Raw genomic sequence first — 23,707 nt, forward strand, 5'->3', positions numbered from 1 at the left:
TACAGGATAGTCTTCGTATTCCTGAGGAACATGGGAACTCTCTCAGCAGATCACACTAGCGACTCCACATTAAATCTTTAATAATAGCCAACACCACATGCATCAGATGGTGCAAGGACCCTAAAGAAAACCTGGGAACAACTTACCTACAAATGAAGCTGTTTGTAGTCCCCACACACAGAACTTAGCTCCTACTGGTAGCCCTGATGGTTTATGCTCTCATCCTACATAGGTGTTTGGGTGTTATACCCATTATATCAGTACAGATGAGATGCTTAAATAGCCTGGAAATCATTAGGCTTACATTTTTCTAAATAAATTAAAAAAAAATTAGTTTAACTTACCTGTCCGATTGGAATTTTCGTGTTCATGAGTACTACCAGTTCTGCCAGGATTTAAGGGACATTCACTTCTTGGCTCCTTGTAAAATGATTCTTACTGAAGCTGAGACATTACTGAGACTGATGTATTTCTACTTTTTTCTTTTTCTTTTGGGGTGTGTGTGTATGGAGATAAAGTTCTATGTAAACCAGACCATGAAGTCATGAATGGAAATGTTACTTTTCAGTCATTTAAAATTGAGATGAATACTAGCTTTTCATTAGAACAAAAGCTACACTTAATAGATTTGGCCTTAGTGCCACCAAGAACAAAGTAATCATTCAATAGCTCTTGTACTGTATTTTTAATTGTCTTCAAAAGGATGCATTACAATTGGGGGGGATGACATGTTAATGTATTAGTAAACTATGCAAGGAGTTGTGCAAAATTAATTTCTGTCCTACAGCAAGAATGAAAAAGATTATCTTATTGCATGAGAGATCACTCATGGTATCTTTATCTTGGATTGACCAGATGTTGCCTGGGCTGGGAGCTGGACTCTTATGATCCTTATGGGTCCCTTCCAGCTTGAGATATTTTACGATGCTATGATTCCAGAGACTTTTTCTTCCCTTCAGCACAGTCTCCATGAAGATTAATCAGTCACAAGAGCACATTCCAAAGGAGAACACAAAGTGTATGAAATCTTATCAGGTTCATGAGTGACTCAGCCCTCTCCTGTCCCTTCCTCCTGTACAAGATGACAGCCCAAAGCAAACGCTCCATAAACCCAGGTATGATGAATTCAGCACTCAGGACACAAGGTCAGTGACAAAGTTCATCTCAGCTCTGAAAGGAACTCTTTTAAGAAGTCCATAAGCAGAGCTAACAGAGGGTTTGCAGAATAGAGCGACACTAATGAGGACTCTCCAAAATACAGTACAGCTTTAAAAACAGTTCCACCCATAGGACAAATAAGCAATACATTTAAAATAGAGCAGGCATTACTGAGGGAAGGTGTTCCCACTGATGCTGGGTTTTGTTACTAGAAAAGTGTATACATTTCTTCACAGCCCTAAGCCTGAATTTTGGAACGATGCTGCTCCAATGGCTTTGTCACTAGGTATTAAAATGAGTGACAGCAAATTCAAGCCTGGGGCCAAAGGGAAAGAATCAGTTCTACTCTCCTCCCCTAGAAACCTGATTTTTAAGTGTACCTCAAGCTTAGGGCTGGGTGGAAGCCCAGGACAAGACACTAAAGATGTGCTAGGTGTTTTCAGAGTGCAGAGGATAAAGCCTGGAATGATAGTGCTGGAGACTTACTGTCCCTAATTAGCCACAGAACTGGCTAATTAATCTCTATATGGCTGCTCCAATAGCAGGACTCGCATCCAATTTGGTGAAACTGACTGCAGGTATGCCAAAGTAAATCAGTGGTCATGATCCGGGCAGCATTGCACTGTTGTTTGGAGGCATGTATTTGAATAAGAAACAAAAATAACTGGGTTAGGTGGTCTTGCTGTCTGGCTTTTCTTGACTCACTGCTGCTCCTTGAGCTCAGCTGAGGGTTGAGAGCTCTGGAGTAACCTGCTGGAGAAGCAAATTCCCAGGTTTTTGAGTTTTCTGCTCTCTCAGATTGATATCAAATCCCAAGGCAAATTACTTGGGGGAACTGAGCCCTTCAGATTCCATCTGGGATCTGTATGTCATTGCAGCAGATTAATTTAATACCAGTGCCATAGGGAGAGTGGAACAGTGTTAATGAGACTCAAGAATTCAGCAGGCAGACAGTGAGCAGACTTCTGCTGGAGCACTCTTGACAGCGCTCGTCAGCCCTGGCCTGGCACAGCCCTGTCGTTCTGTTTCTCAGAGTTCATCCACCAAGCTCTGCCATCAACCAAAGACCATCTGGAAACACTAAACTGTCCTTGTGCTTTATAAAAGGCGGGATGTTTTCTATAGCGTCTTCATAACCCACCTGACCTTTGACGAGGACAACCACCTCTTTTCTTCCTCTTCTCAGAAGTCCTGTTGGCTTTGACCTGATCTCTGCATACTGTACATTTTTGCATTCTGTTGTTCTTTTCTCTCCTAATGCTTTTCCCTTCCATCCCTGAGATGCTATACTTTTGGGTTGCCTAATTTGAGCTATCTGTTGAGTACACTGGGTGAACTGGGAGAAAGCTGCTCTTTCTCAGGTGTGTCACGTGTAATCTTTCTCTGAGGGCAGATGCCCACAGTGAAAGGCCAGGGGAGTAAACAGCCAAGCCTTGAACATGCTCATAAGCTGCAAAACCAGAACTGTATCAACATTTAATAAATAGAGGACAGGCAGTAAGTAAGCAAGCAATAGTGAGGATTCATCCCTTTGCCTTTTGTTTGTTATTTGTCAGGCATATTTATATGAAAAGAGGGTACAGATTTGGGATCTATTAGTCAGATTGATTGTTCCACTCAGCGAAGCCAAACCTTTAAGCTTTAGCAGAACTGGGCTGAGGACAGCCTTTAGGCTTGACAACCAGGACACCTTAACGGACAGTGCAGGCTGGGAGATGATCTGTGAGCTTTCCGGCTTCCTCCCCTGACGACTCCTTTTTGTCCAAGTCTTTGTCCAAGCAAGATTCCTTGCTCTGCCGGGAATCAGTTCACTCCAGAGTCTGTCATGCTGTCTGTCTGTGCTTATATCCTTGGGCTTCTGTAGCTGGGAAGAACACAAGAATTATAATATCAGCTTTATCCACCCGTTCTCCAAATTTGACTGAGTCAGAGATCTTATCCCTGTGGTCATCTTCCCTATCCCTCTGGCCTCTTGCTGGGAAAACGGCTGTGCTTCTGCACTGTTGCACAGCTTCTTTTTAGCTCTTACTTCACTTCAGCCTATCAAGAATCCCTTTGTGTTTCACGACAGTAAGTGGCTTCTGAGTAGTGGAAGAAGGAAAGCAGATGTGTTGTGCCTTAGTAGCTGTGTTTCATAGTTAGCTCGTCCCTGCCACGTTGAAAAGTGAAGGGTAGCCAAGAGTTCAAATTACTTTTAAACAGTGCTTCCAATGCCCATGCCAGCTTTTAGCAGTCCTCCCGCCCTTCTTATCCCAAAGCAGTTGCAGGACTGCCTCCACTGTACACTTTTTGCTCCTGCCTGCAAACATAATGCCACTAGGAGGAGGACTGCTCTTAAAAAAGAGGGAAAGAACCCAAGAGGGCAGTACCTCTTGGGCTGATAGCTGTGATGAAGCCCTACTGGCAAGCTAGCTGAGGAGCACAGAGCATTTCAGCCATGAGGGCTCCCCTGCCTTGGATCTCCACCCCCTCAATGCCCTTCAGAACATTTCCCCTTGGCTCAAGTGCCCCAGGATTGTGCCTTGCACCCCAGCTTACCCGGCTGCACGTGTGCCATGCGGCACAGCCCTTTGCCTGGCTGGTTCTTGTACACGGGCTTCACGCAGACTTTGTTGGTGGTGCCTGCAGCCAGGTCCGTGAGGAGCACGCTGTGAATCTGCGGCGAAACGCTGATGACGGATGAAGGGCCACTCTGCCGCCGGCATCGGACCCTGTAACCAAGGACTTTCCCATCGGCAGAGTCCCAGGAGGCTTTCAGAGTGTTGGGGCCCATGTCTTCAAAGCGGAGGTGCCTCACTTTGGAGCCCTCTGGAGAAAGAAGATTCATGTTACTTCAGGCCGTTTGTATGGAGCCGTCCTTACTGCCTATCTCCTTGCTCCTCCCGAGGGGACTGGTGAGAAGGGGTGGCCAGCCAGCCTGCTCTTTGTTGTAGAGATGCAATAGCCCATCCCTCTGCATCTCCACACTGGAGGAGCACAGCCTCCTTAGTCCTTAACTTTGTCCTGGTACCAGCACGTAATACTTGTGTTGGCACTGTTAGGCACTGGCTGGCTGCCTCCCGCACCCTCAGCTGCTGTCATTCTGAGTTCCTCATTCCCGAGTCCTGACAAAAGCTACATTTTGCCTCCTGCAGTGTCTTCACAGGTACCTCAAAAGCTACATTTTGCCTCCTGCAATATCTTCACAGGTACCTCTTCAGAGCTGAAGGTTCTGCTGATGAGGTTTCCACCCCTCTGGTGCTAAATCACAAAGAACAGACACTGAGGAGATAGGAGGGAAAGGTGCTTTTCTTTCTGCTTCAGGGAGATTCAGGGATCTCCAAGTCTGTTCTGCTTGTGCCTACACCAGCAGCTTGGCCATACGCACCCTGTAATAGCAGGTGTGTGGCGTGCGTCTGATTCTCTTCCAGTCCCATACCTTATACATCTGCTACACCCTAATGGCATATATCGTGTGCTGTTCATCAGAAGCTGCAACTTTCCCCTTCTCTCACCCCCGGCTCAGTAACTGGGCTAACCCAGTTCCCTGGCTTCACCTAGAGGCAGATGCTTTGTGCAAAAAAACGGACACGCTTCAGATACTCTGTGTGGCCATGGGATTTCCTATCAGCAGGGTGCTGCTCACCTTCCTGAGTGCATGCTTTAGCAGACAGGGATTTCTCCTTTCCCGATTTGTAGATTGCAGTCACTGTCACTAGATAGGTTGTATTGGGTGCCAGGTTCTCCACCACAGTGCTGTTTTGCTTGCCGTCCACTTCCAGCAGCTTCACCGAGTTCCCAGGAAGGGGTCCGTACAGGATCTGATAGCCCATCACGCTGTCCAGGGTAGGACCCCAACTAACATGGAAGCTGCGTGGCCCAGACTCTGAGATGAGAACCTGAGCTGGACTTACTTCCTCTGAAAGAAATGTAAAAAAAGATGTGAATGAGTATATCATTCAAGGCATAAGAATGCTGTCAGGGAAGCATAATTGACCTGAACCATATTTGGCTTCCATGAGGTGGAAGAAAATCCATCCAGCAAGTGGAGGTGGATAGTCACCACGTCAGCACAACCCAGCTCAGCCCTAAGAAAATATTTTCTTCACCTGTGCAGCAGAGAGTGGGTAAAACTACTCAGCCAAAACTGGTTTTGCATGAAGAACATTAATATTGGATGCAAGTTCATCTTGATTTTATTACCCCTGCTCAGCTTTTCAGCGTGCCACTTTTTTTGCATGTTGCTACCCAGCATAAATCTGAGTTAGTCTTCTGGCCAAATGACTAATCTGCACAAAGGGGCTGGCTTCTGCCCCGAGTGCTCCCCCTCTCTCTTTCCCTCTCACACAGGGATTCCCCATCAGTGGATACACTGCCTGGAGAAGCAGCATGCACCCACTTCAGAAGCATTACTCTCCCCAGGCTATACCTGCAGCCTCAGGTAGGAGACAGGAATCTCCTTGTTCCATAGCAGCTGCTCAAGCGATGAAGGTCAAGATTCCCCTTTGGCAGTAACCCACACAAGACAGCACTGCTTCTCCCTGACCATCCTACTGGGAGAGTGAGTAAGTACATGCAGCAGCCTGTGCTTTATCCCCAGTGGGCTCTATACCTCAGCCCTGTTAAGGTATAATATAAGTTATAATACATAAGCCCCGCAAGCTGCAGCTCCTGCCACCTTCTCCCAGGGCAGTGGGCTCTGCTTTCCTCCAGATTCACAGACTTTTAAGGTTGGAAGGGCTATGACCATCAGACCTGATCCCCTGTTCCGAACAGTCCAGAACACCTCTCTAAGCAAACAGCTGGCAGCTGAGTGCCAGCATAAAGCAGCTCATTATGTTCTGTCCTGATCACAATCATCCGCCTCCTCCAGCCAGACCACGAGACGGTGGGATGCAGACCAAGGGCTGTCCCATTTGCTTGATACATACAGGAGGCTCAGCACAGTGGAGACTTCCCCCTTGGTCAGGATTGTGCACATTTACCTGCCAGTGTAGTAACCCTTGTTGTCTGGGGAGGGAAGTAGTGGATGTTGGATTCAGGAATGAGTGCCACCTCGTAAGTAGTTTCTGATCCAAGGTTGCTTAGCACGAGGCTAGTGTGAGCCCCAGACATTTGCTTTGTCCTCTTCCTTGCGAGATCATCTATCGGGGCATACTGTAGTGTGTAGTAGCCGGTTTCTTCGGAGAGGAGTTTGGGCCACATCAGACGGAAGCTGCTTGAGGTGATATCTACTGCATGGAGCCGATTTGCTTGGATAACATCTGGAAGAGAAACAGTAGCAAGAAATTACTGCTGATGTCAATATACAGAACATGGCATATCTAAAATACAGGCCCTTCTGGACGGGAGCTGTAGGCTACAGAAACACTGGGTCACAACTGAAGTCATCGAGGTGTAGCCAAGCCCCTTCATAGGAATTCAGTGAACTAGACCCTCTTTGAAAGGTTCAGGACTATAAAACAAAATCCTTGAAACCAAAGATAAAGCTAAAAAAAAAAAAAAATAATCAAACACATCAACTTAGGCAGAAATCTTTGGGTTTTCACACCACTTCTACCTCTCAGACAAGAGCCTTTCACTGAACAGAGCTTGCAGGGGAAATGCATATGTCCCAGCCATCACCAGGTGGCATTTTGGCTAAAGCAATTGCTCAAGTGTGCCTGCACAACAGGCTTCAGCTCAGGAATACTACTGCGCCTTGCCTCATGGGCATCTCCAGTCTCAAAGCGATTTGCCACAAGCCTCCAAGCTGCTCTTTAAAGCCCCAGCTACCCCTCTCTGTTCTCTCTGCCTTGTCCTCTGTGCTAAGGGCGAATGGTGCTGGTGATCTGCTGTGACACAGAGGCCTGGCACAGCAGGACCCATGCCCCTGAGCATCCAAGCCTGTCTTGCACCACTGAGAACGAATCTGGAGTGGTCCAGCAAATTCCGGGCAGCTGCTACTACCCGACAGATGTGTGGGAGTTACTGTGCCTGGCCAAACAGGCAGCTTCCCACACTTGGCAAGACGTTACCACCTACCCAACACAGCAAGCAGCGCTGGCACTGCCTGCGAGAAAGCTGGAGACAGAAATGAGGCATCCAGGTTCCGAAACTCCTGTGGTCAGTTCACCCCGAGCTCCCAGCAGAAATCACCTCTTTGTGAAACCAAACAACTAAATTGTGTCACTTAGGTGAAGCAGCCCAGAATATGAAAAAATACATTTCTCTTTGCTCTCTGCTTGTACCCAGTGGCCAAGAAGGGGCAGCAACTGGGGAGTGCCCAGCATTTGCTAAGCCAGCTGCATTCATCCCAGCTGAAATCACTCCCTGCAGCCTTTCACAGAGCTCCATTGTTCTGTGACATTCAACGTTCAGAGCCACGCTTGTGCTATCTCGCCCCTCTCCCCCTGCACAGAGGCTTCTCTTCACGGCTTGTGCTACCTTTTGAGTTCTAGACCCCAAATGCCAGACACTGATACCTCTTCTGACGCTCAGCAGTTCCCCCAGCTTCCTCCACTACTTGACCCTTCCGACACGCGTGGCCTCCTGAGCCCACCCTGGGCAGAATTCCACTGTTTGGCCTTCCAGAAGAGCAGAAACACACAGGACTTTGTTTCTAGCTCTGGGGAAGTGGCATACAAAGACATAAGGATTATTTTTTTTTAAAAAAAAAAAAGACTTCTAAAAGCACTCTGAGCCTTAAAGATGCACTTGCTCTGCACAGCATCCCTCCTGAAACCTTATGATAGACTACTCTGAAGTATTTATGAGCTGGAGGGTACTGAGTAGCTCTCACTGGCTGCCCAGTACACAGAGGTAAGGGAAGGCACAAAGGTCTTCCCAGCCCTGCAGGAGATTAGGGGGTGGCTTTGTGCTCCCAGACCTGCCGTTTAACTGGGAGAAGATCAACTCTTCTCCTCCAAGCTGCTCCGGGTCCCTGCCAACTTCCCCATACCAAATAAAGCAGCCTCAGTTTTTCCTCTGAGCTGTTCTTTGGCTCTCCCAGGCAGGCAGGACCACCTCCCTTCCCCGTGCTCTGCCCGCCACCGTCCACGCGCGCTGCCAGCCAGCAGCATTGCACCCACTCCGAGCCCGGAGGGGGCAGAGGGTGGGAGGCAGCACCACGGAACGGGGGGCACTGCACCCCTATGCCAGCCCTGCAACCGCCAGCGGCCAAGCCACCAAGGCACAGGGAACGGAGAGGCCTCAGTGCTACAAGTCCTCTGCCCAAAGCTCAGGGAATGGAAATGGGTGAGCTTGGAGACCCTGAGTAAATTGGGCAGGTTGAAGTGACGGGGTGCAACACCCGGGGGGCACGCTGCGGGAGGCCCACAGCAAATAGCTCTGCCCCTTGCTGCCAGGTTACAGATGCCTTGAGCGAATAAAGCGGGCAACAAGCCCCAGAAAATAGATACCCCTGGTATGCTTCACAGAACCTCCTTGTTCCCAAAGGAAAACAGCAAATCTCTCGTATTAGACACAGGCAGTGCCTGCCTAGCAACACCCAAAAGACAATTTGCCTTCCACCTCCTGCCTCTTAGTGACTCGAAACACCATTTTGCAGCCAGGAATTTGCTGGTATCCTGGGAATTCTGCTGGGGTCAAGATTAGACTCGCAGGAACGCTGCTGCTTTCATGATGTGTGTAAGAAATGCAGCCAGGCAGCAGGTGAACCTGTTCTAGCCCTGGGTACATGGTCCCCTCTCTGCAGATGCTTCAGCTTGGACTCGGGGCAAATCACTTTTGCTTTGTGGCTCTGTTTCCCTACTTTGATATGGATAGGGAGACGGTTCCGATGCTGGGAGGGAGGAACAATTCTCCATTACCATGGTGGACACTCAGGATCTGAGATCACTCCCTCTGGTCACCTACTTATATCCAGTGCTAAGCAGGAACGTCAGAGGACTCTAGGCTCAAAGCCTTCACTGCAGCAGAAGTTATCCAGGACCTTGTTTCAGATCAGAAATGTGCCACCCTGAACATGCAAGGGAAGCGGCTGGTGTTTTGCGATGGACAGGTAGGCTCCTGCAGCGCTTGGCTCAGGAGATGGTGCCTAAGGATGAAACAAGTCACCAGTTGTCAGTTCAACTGCCTGAGTGGAGAGCAAGTGCATGCTAGCACAGAACCTGATGTCAACTCAAAGGAATGCCTTGGCTTTGTGATATTTGAAGGTCCTTCCCCAGAAGGAAAGCACCAAATGCCATATGTTGGGTACAGAATATATAAGATTCAAAGGAAGAAGACTGAGCTAGAGTCCCCTTTCCTTCACACTAGGAAAGGCAGAGGTATTTGCCAGGACCGAGCTGTGGCTGTGGCCATAACCAGGCTGGCTGGGACCTGCTGCGTCCTGCAGACTCGTGTCAGGAACACATGCCAAGGAAAAAGAGGGGGAGCAGGCACACATCCATCCATGGTCCCTGCCTTACACCCCTCTGCGTAGCAGCATTACTAGAACTATTTCAGGCCCACCATGTCTGAGCAGCAGCCCATCTTCTCCGCTCTCTGACATAGCCAGGTTTTTCAAAAAGGGAACTGAGGCAGAAATATCACATCTCTGGGCCTCAGCAGAGCCTGTGGCGGGACAGAAATGCAGTTCAGAAGAGTAAGGCATCTTCCTTTCATCTCCCTGTCCAAGTAGTGGCCGTCTCGCTGTCTAGGACTGAGACCCACTGCTGTGAATGCCAGACTCAGCCCGACAGCTCCTTATTTGCCTGCTCAGATCTCTGATCACATTTCTGAAGGCAAAGAAAGTGCATCTAAGCAACTCCTACATAAAAGCGTCTACCTTTGTATAGCGAGGTACAGCTGCGGAGACTGGACTGTCCCATGGAGCATTCCCAGCCTGCCTGAGACAACAGCAACCTGGCAGCCAGGGACCACTGTGTTGGAATATCTACGGAGCAGGCGTGAAACACCCACTCCTGGATAGGTGGTGGAGGGAGGAGAGCAATTCCTGACAAAGCTTCTTTGTGCATCTACAAAAAGCTTTTAAGAAACAGTAGCAAGAGTTGAAGATAAGATAGCAGTGATAATAAAACTAGTCTGAGCTGTTTCAGAGTTGGAAAAACTTAATTTCTGCCTGCCAAGGATCCTGTCTGTCCCTGCTACTCCAGGGGCAGGGGCCAGAAGCAGGAAGGGTGGTGATGACGGCTGCCTCCTCCAGGCAGGGAAGAGTGGACAGATGTGGCTTTATTAAAGCTAACTCAGGTGAATTTACCAGTGTCTGGTATTTTGCTTAAAACACCAGCCCCTGAGTTCATGTGGGAATCTCACCTTCCATTAAAATCATGGACTAGTGATTTTTAGACTTGGTGGATGCACAGAACACTGCCCTCGGGCACAGCAGAGTATTTATTACCTTTGCAGGTCTTACCATCTTCAAGAGTCTTGCGCTGCAAGGATATGCAGGTGATTTCTCGCTGGGATGCTATTTTATAGCATCGGGATTCAGGATGCACTAGGAGCTGAAACAGCCACTTGAAACAAAACATCTGGGGTCTGGTACAGTAGAAGGACGGCTGGTACTGCCCCATACTCATACAGGAGAGATGTGGTGGGAATGACTGGAGGAGAACATAGTCCCTTCATGTCATTTGTTAAATGATCATGGTTAGAAATAGAAAGAAATTGCTGCGTACAGAGGATTCTGTGGAAAGGGTTACTTGGACACTCCAAAGCCAGCTTTAACCAGCTCACATAGCAGAAGCCAAATGAGGAATTAAAACAGGATTTCCAATGGAGAGAGAACCTCCAGAAAAATCCATGGAAAGTCTGCAAAGTCATAGTAACTCACTCAGCTTCCCAAACAAATCCAGAGGCATCTGGGAGGCTGAGGCAAAACCCCTGCTCCGCAATCCCAGGCACTCCCAGCACGACAGCATCCAAGAGCTGCAAAAAGAACGTGCATTGTGCAGCGCAGCATGCAGATTCGCGTGAGATATTCCTCTTGGCTCCCAAACACCTGCCTTCTGGCCCAGATGATGCCTTTGGGTCTCCTCAGACCCTTTCCTGGATGCTTTAGAAGACAGGACCAGTGAAAAATCAAACTTATTCCTGCTCTCTGCACAGCAACCGCCACAACCACACCAGCAACAAAGAGGTGGCAGCTGGCTGGCTAAGCCTGACAAGTCAGGGCTGGGATTTTCTTCCAAGGGTTGTGCTGGCCAAGTCAGGCTGTAGATCTGACGGATGTGGAACACGTTACAACAGGGGATGTATGGAACAAAAACATTCCTCTCCTTACAGTCTTAATGCTGATAGCAAGCACCATCCTTAATTGTTCTTTGTAAGACAGCAACAACTGCCGGCCACTTGTAGGCAGGAGTTCGATGTCTCGGGGTGTGCCAGGCACTCTGCCTGCATGTAATGGTATTTATAGAAAGTCAGATCTACCCTAGACAAGATTTTGAGGGAGCTGACAGGACCAAATCCTTCCCAGATTACACACACATCCCGTTTTGTGTAAGTAATGTGTTCAACGTGTGCCCTCCACCTCCATCAGGTGGAACATAGCCAGACAACGTTTTAGAGGAAACTATTCACCCTGAATATAAAAATCAAGTTCAAGGGGCTCAGGCACCTTGTTCCCACAGTCAGAAGTCTTTTACTGTAGTTTAATCATTGCCTGTTTGGGAAGGCTTTGGTTAACAATTAACCTGTGCAGGTGGGGGAATTTTCATGATACACTTGAATTGGATGGATATCTGTGACCTGCATGATTAATTTCAAAGTCTTGCGAGTTTTCAAGAAATCCAGATAATATGCTTCCTGAGCCTTCTTCCTTAATTAACAACTGCACAAGTTACAAGCAAGTTCACCTCACTTACAGGTCTGCAGAAGGGAGTTTGTTCCAATCAGTCGAGGGACTTTCCAGGGGAAATAGAGATATTTGTGCCAGACTTAAAGCCTTGGTTTGTACTTGGACTTATAGCATTATGGACAAAGCACCTCCGTTTGCAAGGGCAGCAGCTGTGGGCCAGCAGGACCATTGGTTTTAGGGGGTTCTCACACTGCCTGCCTTGCAAAGCCAGAGATTAACTCACGCTCAGCCCTGTTGCAAGCTCCCAGTGCCCACAACCCAAGCCCACCGTACCTAGGATAGCATCTCTAAGCTCCTTGGTGATGATGGGTAGGTCATCGACATCCACAAAGTGCAGGTGCTTCTCAGGTGGCTGGCTGGCAGCAGCAGAGAGTTCCAGGTAGTTCCCCCGTCCAGTGCTGACAATGAAGACTGTCACTCCCATGTCCTTCAGGAGCTGCATGGGTTCGGAGATGTCATCGGTGGAGAAACCATCTGTCACCCAAACCAGTACCTTGGGCACATCTGGGCGGGCACCAGCTTCATCACTGAATAATTTCTCCTTGGCAAAGGAGAGTGCTTTGCCTGTGTTAGTGTCACCCATGAGCTGCCGAGTGTCCCGGATGGCTTGTTGCAGAGTCTTGCTAGACAGGTACCGGTCAAAAGGGAACTCCATGGTGGGTGTCGTGCTGATGTGGATGATGCTGGTCTGGACATCTTTGGGGCCAAAGGTGAAAGGTTGCACAAGGTCCCACATGAATTCCTTGACCCTGGAAAACTCATAGTAGGAGACGCTGCCAGAGCTGTCCAGCAAGAAGAGGAGGTCCCCCTCTGAATTGGAAATAGACGGCTGGGGACCTAGCAGGGGAAGAGAGAGGGAGGCATGTTAGTGGAATGATGTGAACACATACCTGCACAGGCATCTGCTAGGAAGGCTTGATTATCCAGTGCCAAATCTCAGAATCCAGTGAGAATTTTGCTGGGTAGAAACCTCAGGATTTGCCTTTTTATTCTGATCATTAATTGCACCTAGTGCGAGGGCTCCTGGGCTTTATTCTCAGTCCTGCTGTCAGCTGTCTGGGAAGTTCTCACCCCATCATCATAGCACCCCGTCTTCCCTCATCGAACAGCTTTGCTCAGACTCATCTGTTTGATCACAACCATTGTTGGCGAACACTTTGAGATGCCAAGACTGAAGCACCAGCCAGAGATCTGCCTGTAATTGTTCACAAAGTTCTCTCAGCACCTTTTATTTTCAAGTACTCTGCCAAAAAAGCTGTTTCTCTTACGAACAGAAAACCGGTTCCTAAGTCCTCTGAGCTCCAAGAACCTGAACTGGTTACAGAATCACAAAAAGCAAGAGCAAGAAAGTTCATGAGACCCCACCACCCGCCCAGTGACTAGCAGGATTGAGACCTATATTTGTCTCCCACCGCTTCTTTTGGGTTCAGTCTTGCTTTGGGACATGTAGCCTAATCTCAGCCCTGCCCGAGGGGGACACGGCAAGGGGAGAAGCCAAAGCTCTGCAGTGGAGCTGGAAGGAGCTCTTGGAGGCTGTCGCGCTGATCCGCCCGGCCACGGGACCCTCTCACCACCTACCCCCCAGGGTTTCACGTTGGCCAGGAGGGTAAGGGACATGCAAAGGAACAGTTGGAGCATCTCAGCAAGACAGCAGCAGCCGCCCTGGTGGTGTGCTCCACCACTGTGAACAATGGCACAACATCCAAGCACACAAGCGTTGCAGCTGCCATATTATTCCACGTACTTCGGTCGGCCAAGATGGACAACAGAGACTCCCAGCAAACAGGAGCAGCACATCCCAGCCCTGCTGCGCTCAGCTTGCCCCCTGGCTCTTGGCAAAGGGCAGCGCTGCAGACCAGTTTGGCTTTTTGGAGCTCACTCTTTCACGTGTTCTGCACCTCACCTAGGTCAACCACCATTCAACAGAGGTCAGGCTGACGATGCATCGCACCCAGCTGCTGTGGTGACTTCCCAGAAGCAGGGAGAGGAGCTCCTGCTGCCTGCGTTGGCTTCCTGCTCTCTGAGCTTTGTTGCCAAGTTTGTTTTAAAGGCATGTTTTACATTTGCAAAGCTGAAGACCGCAAAGAGGAGCAATAGTTACTTTTTGTCCTCCCTTTCCCTTCACACGCATGATCCCTGCTGTTCAAGGAGCTACATGGATGGCCAGCACAAACCCCGTGTCTCAGAGGGAAAAGACCAGTCATGGGAGAGGTGGGGCAAGCCAAAAGACTGGAAAATTGGGATGAAATATGCCTGAATTCAGCCTGGTGACTGACTCCTGAGAAAATACAGCTCCTCATGGAATAAGGACAAGATGAAAGCCTGATGTTCCTCTGGTCCAAATTCAGTAAAGATGCATAACAGGCAGAAGCAGAAAATGCCATCGCAGCAGTGAGGGGAAGTAATGTCCCAGGACACTAATCTCACCTCCTCATCTTAGATGCTGCGCAAGGACAGGGGGCTGGAATGGAGCAGGGAGCCAACGCCGGCAGGGGAAAAGAGATTCCCTGGACCTGACACTGCAGGAGCAACAGGAGCTCTGGCTCCTGAGCACACCCAACACTTCCATACTACGCTCCTGCAGGATCTGCAAGCACTGCACAGATGTGCAAAACCTCATGACAGTCTTTCCAGGCACATGTTATTAACCCCTTGCAGATCAACCAAAAGGCCAGTGCAGCAGAAAGAGGCAGGAACCAGGGTAGAGCTGAAGGTACAGCCTGCACCTCCTGGATCCTGCTCTTGCTGCTACAAAAAAAAAATAAAATGCCTCCGAGTTACATCAGCTTGCACTGACACCTCTTGTTACACAACACCAGGCTGATCCCGAGTACTTTCTGCTCCAGGCTGGTGGTGGACACGGTCCAGGAGCTGGGAACATTCCTCACCAGCCTAAGCCAGCAGGTCAATCATGCCCGGTGCCAGGGAGTAGCCTCTGCCACCCAGAGCTGCTGCTCTGGGATAACGCACAGCAGTTCCAGAGAAAAGCAAACTGCTGTTGGCAAGAGCAAGAGCAACTGCCAAGGTCAGGAGCAACTCCAGGGTCTAAAACAACTTAGAAGTTTATCCCGTCTTACGACAATGGCAGTGCCTGGAATTAAAATAAGCTGTGTTTGGAAAAGAATGAAATGATAAAGGAACTTGATGAGAAAAACTGCTGGCTCTGCTCTCCCAGGAGAGGCGGCTGATTCTCAGAACTGGCTGCCTCTCGGTTCAAAGGCTACGGTCCATGCAAGACTGGCAGAAAGCTCCCTGAATTCTTCAAATCTGTGATTTATACCGCTGCTGGCGGGCAAGTCTGGAGTGGAGGGATTCCTCCCTAGACAACTTTTAAAAAGCTAGGCTGATTTGATGTTTTCTTGCTCTTCTGAATACATGTCGACCTCCTTTCCCAGATAGTCTTAGGAGCAGCACGTCAAAGGGGTTGTGGGACAAGATGTCTGGGGAAGGGCTGCACAGACCATTTGTGCAGAAGAATGTGATATGTCAGGAAGAACATGCTTCTGAGGGTGTGCCCTGGAGTCCCACTCCATTTGACTCATTTTTTCATTTTTTTAATTAAACCGCTGTGTGGGAAGCGCAAACACATAGGGGACACCTCCTACTGCTTTTAGAGTTTGGGAGACATACAATAGCTGGAATACCAATAATGAATCTGGAATTCTTTTAACCACCACCCTGCTTCCTGACAGCTTTTGAGGTGCAAGAAAGGATAAAAAGCCTTGGACCAGAGATTCCTGCCTGCCCACTAGGGCTCCCCTATCAGTGAAGGGATCAGGAGTGTGGGGTGGCCAAGCAACATGGGCTCTGGAGCAGATGGAGATGGTGCAGCACACAGCGGTTGAGTGCTGGAGCCATGCGTGGGAGCCAAAACCACAAGGCAGCAGACAGCTGAATGGAAAAGCTCCTGTAAAATTAATTGCTCCAAGGAGACAGCTCATGCAAACAGGTCTCCCCCTGCAGAAAGCCGTGTCAAGGCAGGCCCGGAGAGAGCAACGAGCCTGGCAGAGATGAGCACGGGGGTGCTAAGCCCCCACTGGGGCACTGCTCCAAGAGGCAGGTATAAGACAGCAAAATCAAGAGGAGGGAAAGGACCCAGACAGGGGAACAGTGAGTGGGTACAAGGGCCATGTCACACGTCCTGACAGTGAAACCTAATGACCTGAGCATAGAAAAGATCATTAACCAACAAGCCATTTGGGGCACAACACTAGGGGTCAAGGTGAAAAACAGAAGGCAAGGCTAGTGGTTCAGGCTTGAGCTGCAGAGGACTTGATCCTCTTCGCTCAGTCTTCACTTGGCCAGTTTTGACCCAGCTGCTTATTTCCCTTCGGATGCTTGCCTGTGCAGCTCGAGCACGAGTGCCTGGGGGAGCGTTCACGTCTGTGCGCTTGGGAATTATAGCCACGGTATACTGGGAGGTATACTGGAGAAAGGGCCAGGTGTGCTGGGAATCCCGCAGGACGGAAGACAGAAGTGACATGCGTGAGTCAGAACCATGTGCTACATATATATGTGCATATATATCTATACATACAATAGATGTGCATTGGGAGAAAGCCAGAGTGCTTGCACACATGGTCTATAAACATGCAAATAAACACGTTGCCTAAAGCCACTGTGCTGTTAAAGAGACCAGGTCAGCACAGGAGCCACTCTCCTGTAGTAGGTGCTGGCTGAGATGGCAAAGGCGCACCAGATATCCAAACAACAAGAGAAATCAGATGGAGCCTTCGAAAAGAGAACATTAGAGTTACTTGGAGGTGACTAAGCAAGAGATGCTTGGAGGAGGCAGGAGTGGGACCTGCAGCCTATGTGGATCACAGCCAGTTCTGCATGACCCAGCACAGCTCAGCCTGGTGTGGCAGACACCCCCGCCCCCAGCAACTTGGCCTTAGAGCTGAGCAGAAAATAAAAGCGAAGTCCAGTAAACTGGCCTGCTTGCCCGTAGCAACATGTAACTTCATCACCGCATCGCACAGCGGAGCTGCACCCGTGACCTGCCACTGCTTCCTACGGCTCCCTACCCCCAACGGCATTCCAGAGGGAGAGCTGCGAGGGCTGCATGAAGCAAAACACACGTAGCCACAGCTCTGTGCTTTCCTCTCCCCTGGAAAAAGTGCAAGCCACAGTGAGAGACCTTGGCAATGTGGTTGCTGCCTCCCAGGAGGAAATCGCCGTTTCTCCCCTCTGCTCCTCACCAGTTTGTTTGAGGAATGTCAACTCGTTTCCCAAATGTTGCAACAAACAGCTGTGAAAGCTTCCGATCCTGGCAGGGCCGGGATCAATGGCCAAAGGATGTTGCTCACAAGTGCTAAACAAGGTCATACGCACTGGTGCTCTGGGAGGGGAACTGGGAATCCACCACGAGGGAGCTGATGCAAGCAAAATCCCACCACTGCCAGAACTACCTGGAAAACCAGCATGGAACATCTGCGCAGAAGAGAAGAACAAAGGAGAGTCAAGAGCCATGCCCCTGGCAAATCACACCTCTTGGCTGTGCCCTGCAGCTCTGGGGCACCGAGAGGGCTGGGTGTAACGTTAAAGTCCTTTAAACACTGGTTTGACTCATCACCCATTACTGGAAATAGCTGTGTTAATTAAGAGGCTCTGCAGGAGAAGCTACAGCTGGACACCACAGTGTTCTGCCTGGAAGGTAGAAAGCATAGGTTGATAACAACTGGTTAACAACCAGTTAACAACAGCAACAGTTACACTGATGGGCAGGTATATATTTTGGAGCTAAAGGGATTGTCTTGTGGGTGGAACAGAAGCCTAATCCTTCATGCAGGCAAATACCATCACAGTTACCTCTACCTCTACTCAGCCCTGCATATGAACGAATTCCTCCCACCTAGATTCCGTCAGCAGAAAGGATCCATAAAAAAAAAGAAAAAAGAAAAAAAGAAAAAAATCTAGACAAAGGCTCTCACTGCATCAGGAGCATGGCAACGCTTAGGAAGTGACTGGACAATCCATCATCCTTCCCTTCAGGTTTAGGTTTTCAATTCCCTCATCTTTCTTCCTGTTCCTTGTCCTTCATCCAACGTAAACATGCCAGCCATGCCAGAGGTGGGGCCATGGAGATTTATTACCAGTAAATCCCTGCATTACGCAAGCAGCTGCTGTTTTCAAGCAGTTCCCTTGCTTTACAGCAAAAGAAGATGGAGCATTTGGCAGGATGTCAGATGAAGATTTCTCACTTTCAGTGGGATTTGGGAAGAAGGGGCATCCATTAGCACCTCCCTGCCTCCTGAACTGCCAGGGCTTTGCTTCTGAAGAGCTGAGGAATAACTGCAGAGCTCACAGCACTGCTGATCCTGTGCCCTACTTAAGCCTAGGGACCAAGAGAGCCGATGGCAGCATCCTGTCCTCACCCTCCAGCCGACGTGTCGTCAGCAGACACAGATCACACAAAGAAGTGTTTTGCAGGGATCGATATGGGGGGAAAATATCACCATGGAGTCACAGTGCTGCCTATTGAAACTCCTGGCTTTTCCAGGAAAAAAACAAACAAACACAAACCAAAAACTGGTCAGACTTCCCTGTCTTACACTGAGATGCTGACAGGAGACACTCGCTTCACGAGTTCCCTGCGCTCTCAGCTGGGACCTGAACACACGCCACACGCCTGATTTACATGGGACTTGGAACTGGCAGAGCATAAAGGATCTAACGGCCAAAAAAGATCACATCCTGTCTTGGTTAACTCTGAAATCCCACGTTTGTCTTCCCTTCTCGTTGTTTGGCCACGCAAGGAAAAAAGTTCTATGAGTGGAGCCAGGTCTGGAGGCTGAGGAACACAGGCTGCGCTTCCCTGTGGCCCCTTGGGATCACAGTGAGAGGCAGGAGGAGAAAGCACCGCCTCTCCCAAAAAGAGAGGTATCCCACCAAGCCAGCTAGGAGGTATTTTGCACTTAAAACCATGGCCTGGGCCATGGGAGACTGCTAGATCCCCTGCCTATTTAAGGAGCTGAGCCCCACCAAGCAAAATATACTTGTGTGACTGAAAGCCCAAACTGCCTCTGCAGGTTCCAGCTCGTCCACGCCACAGATTATAGGCTGTAGGTTGAGAAACGGCCCTTCAGACAAATTCCTCTGGCAGGAAGGAAGCTGGATCACCACCTCTTACGATCTTTTCAGGAGTTTCAGTATCTCTGCTGTTTTATTTAGAGCATCAAGTGTCCTGGAATCATGGAATTATGCCAGGTAGTGAGCTGTGCTTCAGAGATCAGCAAGTGCAGGGAGCTCTACAAAGGGTGTACAGATGGGCTGCATCTTTATTTTTCACTTGCTGCACCCACAGGGATATCCCCATCATTTTCTGCTGATGCTAGTCCAGAGTAACCAGGTAACGACAACTTAAGTCCCATTTATCAAAGCCCAAACCATCAAATAGTTGAGATCTGAATCTGGACTCAAAGAGGAAAGTGATGGAACTGGTTATATGATGCTCTGCCTTGGTGCACTAAGTAGCCATTGCCCTGAAAAAGCTGATCATTCCTGCACATGTAGCAGCACCACTGGCCACCCAGTGGCTTCCTTGCATTGTCCCCTGCAGCTCAGAATAAAGCCACAATCACTCACGTTCAGTCATGTCCCTAGGAAACAGAGTTGTGGGCGTGCATCCCTACCCCTCAGACAGCTCCTTTCATGTGCCATCATGGCACACCACCACGGCACCTCCAGGCAGGAGCTAGCCCATGCCCAGGAGCCCTAGCAGACAGGCTGTTTGCTCAAGGTCACTCCAGGGAGCACCTGGGAGGAACCTGGAGCCCTCCCCCCCATCAAAGGCGCTGGGGAACGGGCACCTTGCCACCAGCAGGTTCATCTCCTCTAAGGGTGCTTGGCAGCGTGCAAGCCAGAGTCGGCGTGTCAACAACACAACACACACAATTTTGCCTCTGGAGCAAGGCACAACCCTGCTGGGAAGGCACGGCTTGCTTTTTCATGTACTCTGAAGGTCTGAGCGTTGTTTTGAGCCTGGGCTGGGGAGCTGCCACATACACTCCCACGGCAGCAGAACTGTATGACAATAAGAATAACCCCTGTCTGTGAGAACAGGAGCGCAGTGACAAAGCCCGAGGCAGCAGTACCGTTCCCGAACCGCCCTGTGTCACTGAGGGATAGAATCCAACACCCTGTAAGGGGATCCGAGCAATACACACAGTCTGCTGTGCATACCAGGAGCAGAATTAGACCCCAGAAGTCTGGGCTACTGCCTGAGGACCTCCTGTCCAGATAGACAAGAGGTTCCTTTTGCATTGGATTACATTTCCCAGGTGCAGCAAAAACCAGATGCAGCCAGCAGTAGCCCTGCGGCCATGGAACAGAACCTTTTTCCACTTGTGAACACAAGGCAGAACAAAAGCAATTGCATCAGCTTAGCCATCATGATGCGATGCGGGCAAAGCCGCCTGCCCGGCACTGCGGTGCAGGCACCAGAAATGAGACCTTCATCTCTTCCACATCCCTTTCCCCGCTGTCAGTTCTGCGTGACTGACCCATAATCATTTTCCCTGAACAGCATCCAAGAGAAAGCGTTTTAAAGAGGAAATGCAAGGATTGAATTACAGAGATTAGCAAGAGAACAAGGCAGGTATAGGATCAACGACTTTTTGCTTCTCTTTTTCCATGTGCCTCAGTACGTCAGTAACAGTCAGGACTTTTTCCACATAATTACACTAAACTCTGCAAGTTTTTGAAACAGTTTCCTTTCCACGACTGGAAGCAAGCAAGGTTAAATTTCTTTCTAATACGGTAATTTTAGAAAGGTTTTTTTGTTTGTTTTGTCCTTGTGCCAGCAAAGTAACGTAGAAGTATAACTCTACACCTAACGCAGAAATACAGCTTCAGCTTTTATTCTGAAAAGGTTTTACGAGAAGCAAGAAGGACCAGGAGGTATTAAATGGGGGAAAATAGTAAGGGAAAGCATCACTTTTGCAGGCACTCACCTCTCTCAGGTGTGTTCTGTCCCGCAGCGAACTGCAGCCACAGACCAAGGGAAAGCACTGCCTTGGCCAACATAGCAAAGTCTGGTCCCGGGCAAACTACCTTAAATCCAAAAGCTTGGCTCTGTGAAGGCAGATGAAAGGCTTAAGATCAGTCATATTACGTGCAAGGATCCACCAGATCCCAGGGTGCCACCTCTATGCTGCTCATGCCTTGAGATCCGCCTGCTTCTTTAGCTATGTTTTGCTGGGCTGTGGTGTAAACTCTGGCTCCTGTAGGCAATTTTCCTTCCCCCCCCCCCCCCCGCTGCCCCTCACTCCTTTGAAAGCCATAAATCCATCCTGACAGCAATAGCTGGAGGAGAGGCACAAGCAGCACCCCTGCTGCTGATCCTCTCCCCAGTCAAACTTGCCCCAGGAGCGTGGGTTCAGTTGCAGGCAGCCTGCGTGCAGCTGGGCTGGGCTGAAAAAATATATCCCTATAGATAAAACTTTGGCCCTGCCAGACACTGGCAGCTATCCAGCTACCAGGGGAGGGGGGCGGAGGAAGCGCGGAGAAATCCAAAGCTGCTCCGCTCTGGAATGAACTAGAAGAAGGAAAAACAGTATCTAGAGGAAAGAGAACGGAGTAAGGCTGGGGAGCAGTGCCCTGCCCTGGGAATATTGGCTAATCTGCTGGGAGGAGGCAGGCAGAGCGTTCCCCAGGTCCTAGCGCTACCCAGCGTGTCCCTTGTGCTGCCCAGCATGTCCCTTACTCTGCCCAGCATGTCCCTTGTGCTGCCCAGCATGTCTCTTGTGTCCCTTGTGCTGCCCAGCATGTCCCTTACTCTGCCCAGCATGTCCCTTGTGCTGCCCAGCATGTCCCTTGTGTCCCTTGCGCTGCCCAGCATGTCCCTTACTCTGCCCAGCATGTCCCTTGTGCTGCCCAGCATGTCCCTTGTGTCCCTTGCTCTGCCCAGCATGTCCCCTGCACTGCCCAGCATGTCCCTTACTCAGCCCAGCATGTCCCTTGTGCTGCCCAGCATGTCTCTTGTGTCCCTTGCTCTGCCCAGCATGTCCCTTGTGCTGCCCAGCATGTCTCTTGTGTTCCTTGCGCTGCCCAGCATGTCCCTTGTGTCCCTTGCTCTGCCTAGCATGTCCCCTGTGCTGCCCAGCGTGTCCTTTCGCTGCCCAGCATGTCCCTTGCACTGCCCAGCATGTCCCTTATGTCCCTGGTGCTGCCCAGCATGTCCCTTGTGTCCCTGGTGCTGCCCAGCATGTCCCTTGTGCTACCCAGTGCGTCCCTTGTGTCCCTTGTGCTGCCCAGCATGTCCCTTGTGTCCCTTGCTCTGCCCAGCATGTCCCTTGTGCTGCCCAGCATGTCCCTTGCTCTGCCCAGCATGTCCCTTGTGCTACCCAGCATGTCCCTTGCTCTGCCCAGCATGTCCCTTGCTCAGCCCAGCCTGTCCCTTGCACTACTCAGCATGTCCCTTGTGTCCCTTGCTCAGCCCAGCCCTCACCGGCACGCAGTTGTGCCGCTTCCCCGTGCGCAGGGACTGCTGCCAGGACACAAACGGGCCAGACCTGGTGTCCCTCCTCAGGGATGTCCTGCCGTCCACGTACCTGCTTTTGGCTCCTGCTCTTCAGGTAGAGGTGGCAACAGCCCCTTTCACTTTTTTCACTTAAGGTTTTAACGTGTGCTACTTCTGGACGGATCCGAGATGTTGCTGGTGGGGAAGAGCTGCAGAGTTACACCCAATTATGAAGAGATCAATCAACCCTCATCTCCCTTAACATGGGGAGAGGCCAACAAGACAGGCTAGTAAGTAGCAAAGGAAGAATGTTTAGAAGCCTGTAGGATTTCTGAAACTGGTGAACAGTATTTCCTCCAATTTGATTTTCTCTCTCCTGGGAACTGTAAGAGGAAAAAAAAAAAAAAAAGAGCAGGAATTAAGAGCCAAGGAGCTGTGCAGGGCGGAAAAAAGTTGTATCCAAACTCATCAACCCAATGGAAAGTCAGAATAGGCCCAAGAAATGAGATCCAGTTGAGACACCATTAATTCCATCGCTAGTTAATTGTCCCGGACACTGGTGTTTCTCCTGCCAGTGTGGTACCCAGCGTATCACGAAGATGCTCTGCAGTGTCAGGTTGGACCATTCCTCAGTCCCACGTAGCACAGCCCTGTACGAGCCACAGCCTCACCCACCAATTCACACAGGCTGGAATAAGCCTTATCCCAGGTACTCGACGGAGTTAGATACCCTGCTCATACCAAGAACGTGTAACTTGTGACATCCCCCCGAAGGCGGCATCTGGATCCTGGTGTGATCCCATGGTGACCAAATACTGTTGCGAGCTGGTTTCCCTGACACACTGAAGTAAGTCAGGGTGTTAGCTGCTGGATTTGGTCCGACCAGAGGCGCAGTGGGCTTGCTCATCGCCCCTCCAAATCCAGAGCAAGCTTTTTCCTCCACCTCGGCGTGGTTTGGCCTGCCCCAGTCCGAGTTGAGCTTATTTAGCACTCAGTACTCCATTTAGTACTTATTTAGCACTCATTACTCCATTTAGTACTTATTTAGCAGCCAGGTACTCCAGCAGTGAGGCTGTCAGTCCTTAGCATCGTTCAGCAGGCAAGCTTCCAGTGGCAAATTACACAGCAAAGCAAACCACACCATGAGCAATCACCCCAGCCGGAGCAAATTCATCAATTCTCATTGTGCACGTTCACCCTCAGTTCAGTTGCTGATGTATTGACCATGACGGCAGCCAAGGCTCTCCAAACCACTGTTGAGTGAAGGGCTTTTCAGTCACATCCTTGTTCCCTGCCGGTAATTA

At 49.9% G+C, this 23,707-nt stretch overlaps 1 protein-coding gene across 2 annotated transcripts; it reads right to left on the reverse strand.

Annotated features, from left to right (window-relative positions):
• Window positions 1-670: 670 nt before the first annotated feature.
• On the reverse strand, window positions 671-22,723 carry VWA1 (von Willebrand factor A domain containing 1). 2 transcript variants are annotated; one of them, XM_005437833.3, is made up of 7 exons: window positions 22,495-22,723; window positions 20,896-21,016; window positions 12,215-12,778; window positions 6,123-6,401; window positions 4,784-5,056; window positions 3,697-3,966; window positions 671-3,022 (listed from the first exon to the last, which is right to left on the reverse strand). In XM_005437833.3, the coding sequence occupies exons 2-7, from the start codon at window positions 20,966-20,968 to the stop codon at window positions 2,982-2,984; spliced, it is 1,500 nt and encodes a 499-aa protein (XP_005437890.1). In that variant the 5' UTR covers window positions 20,969-21,016; window positions 22,495-22,723; the 3' UTR covers window positions 671-2,981. The 2 variants fall into 2 exon arrangements, with proteins under 2 accessions (XP_005437890.1, XP_055561916.1); XM_055705941.1 differs by lacking the exon at window positions 22,495-22,723 and having other exon boundaries at window positions 671-3,016; window positions 20,896-21,519.
• Between the last annotated feature and the right edge of the window lie 984 nt (window positions 22,724-23,707).

This window comes from Falco cherrug, chromosome 3, assembly GCF_023634085.1.
Source record: "Falco cherrug isolate bFalChe1 chromosome 3, bFalChe1.pri, whole genome shotgun sequence".
NCBI lineage: Eukaryota > Metazoa > Chordata > Aves > Falconiformes > Falconidae > Falco > Falco cherrug.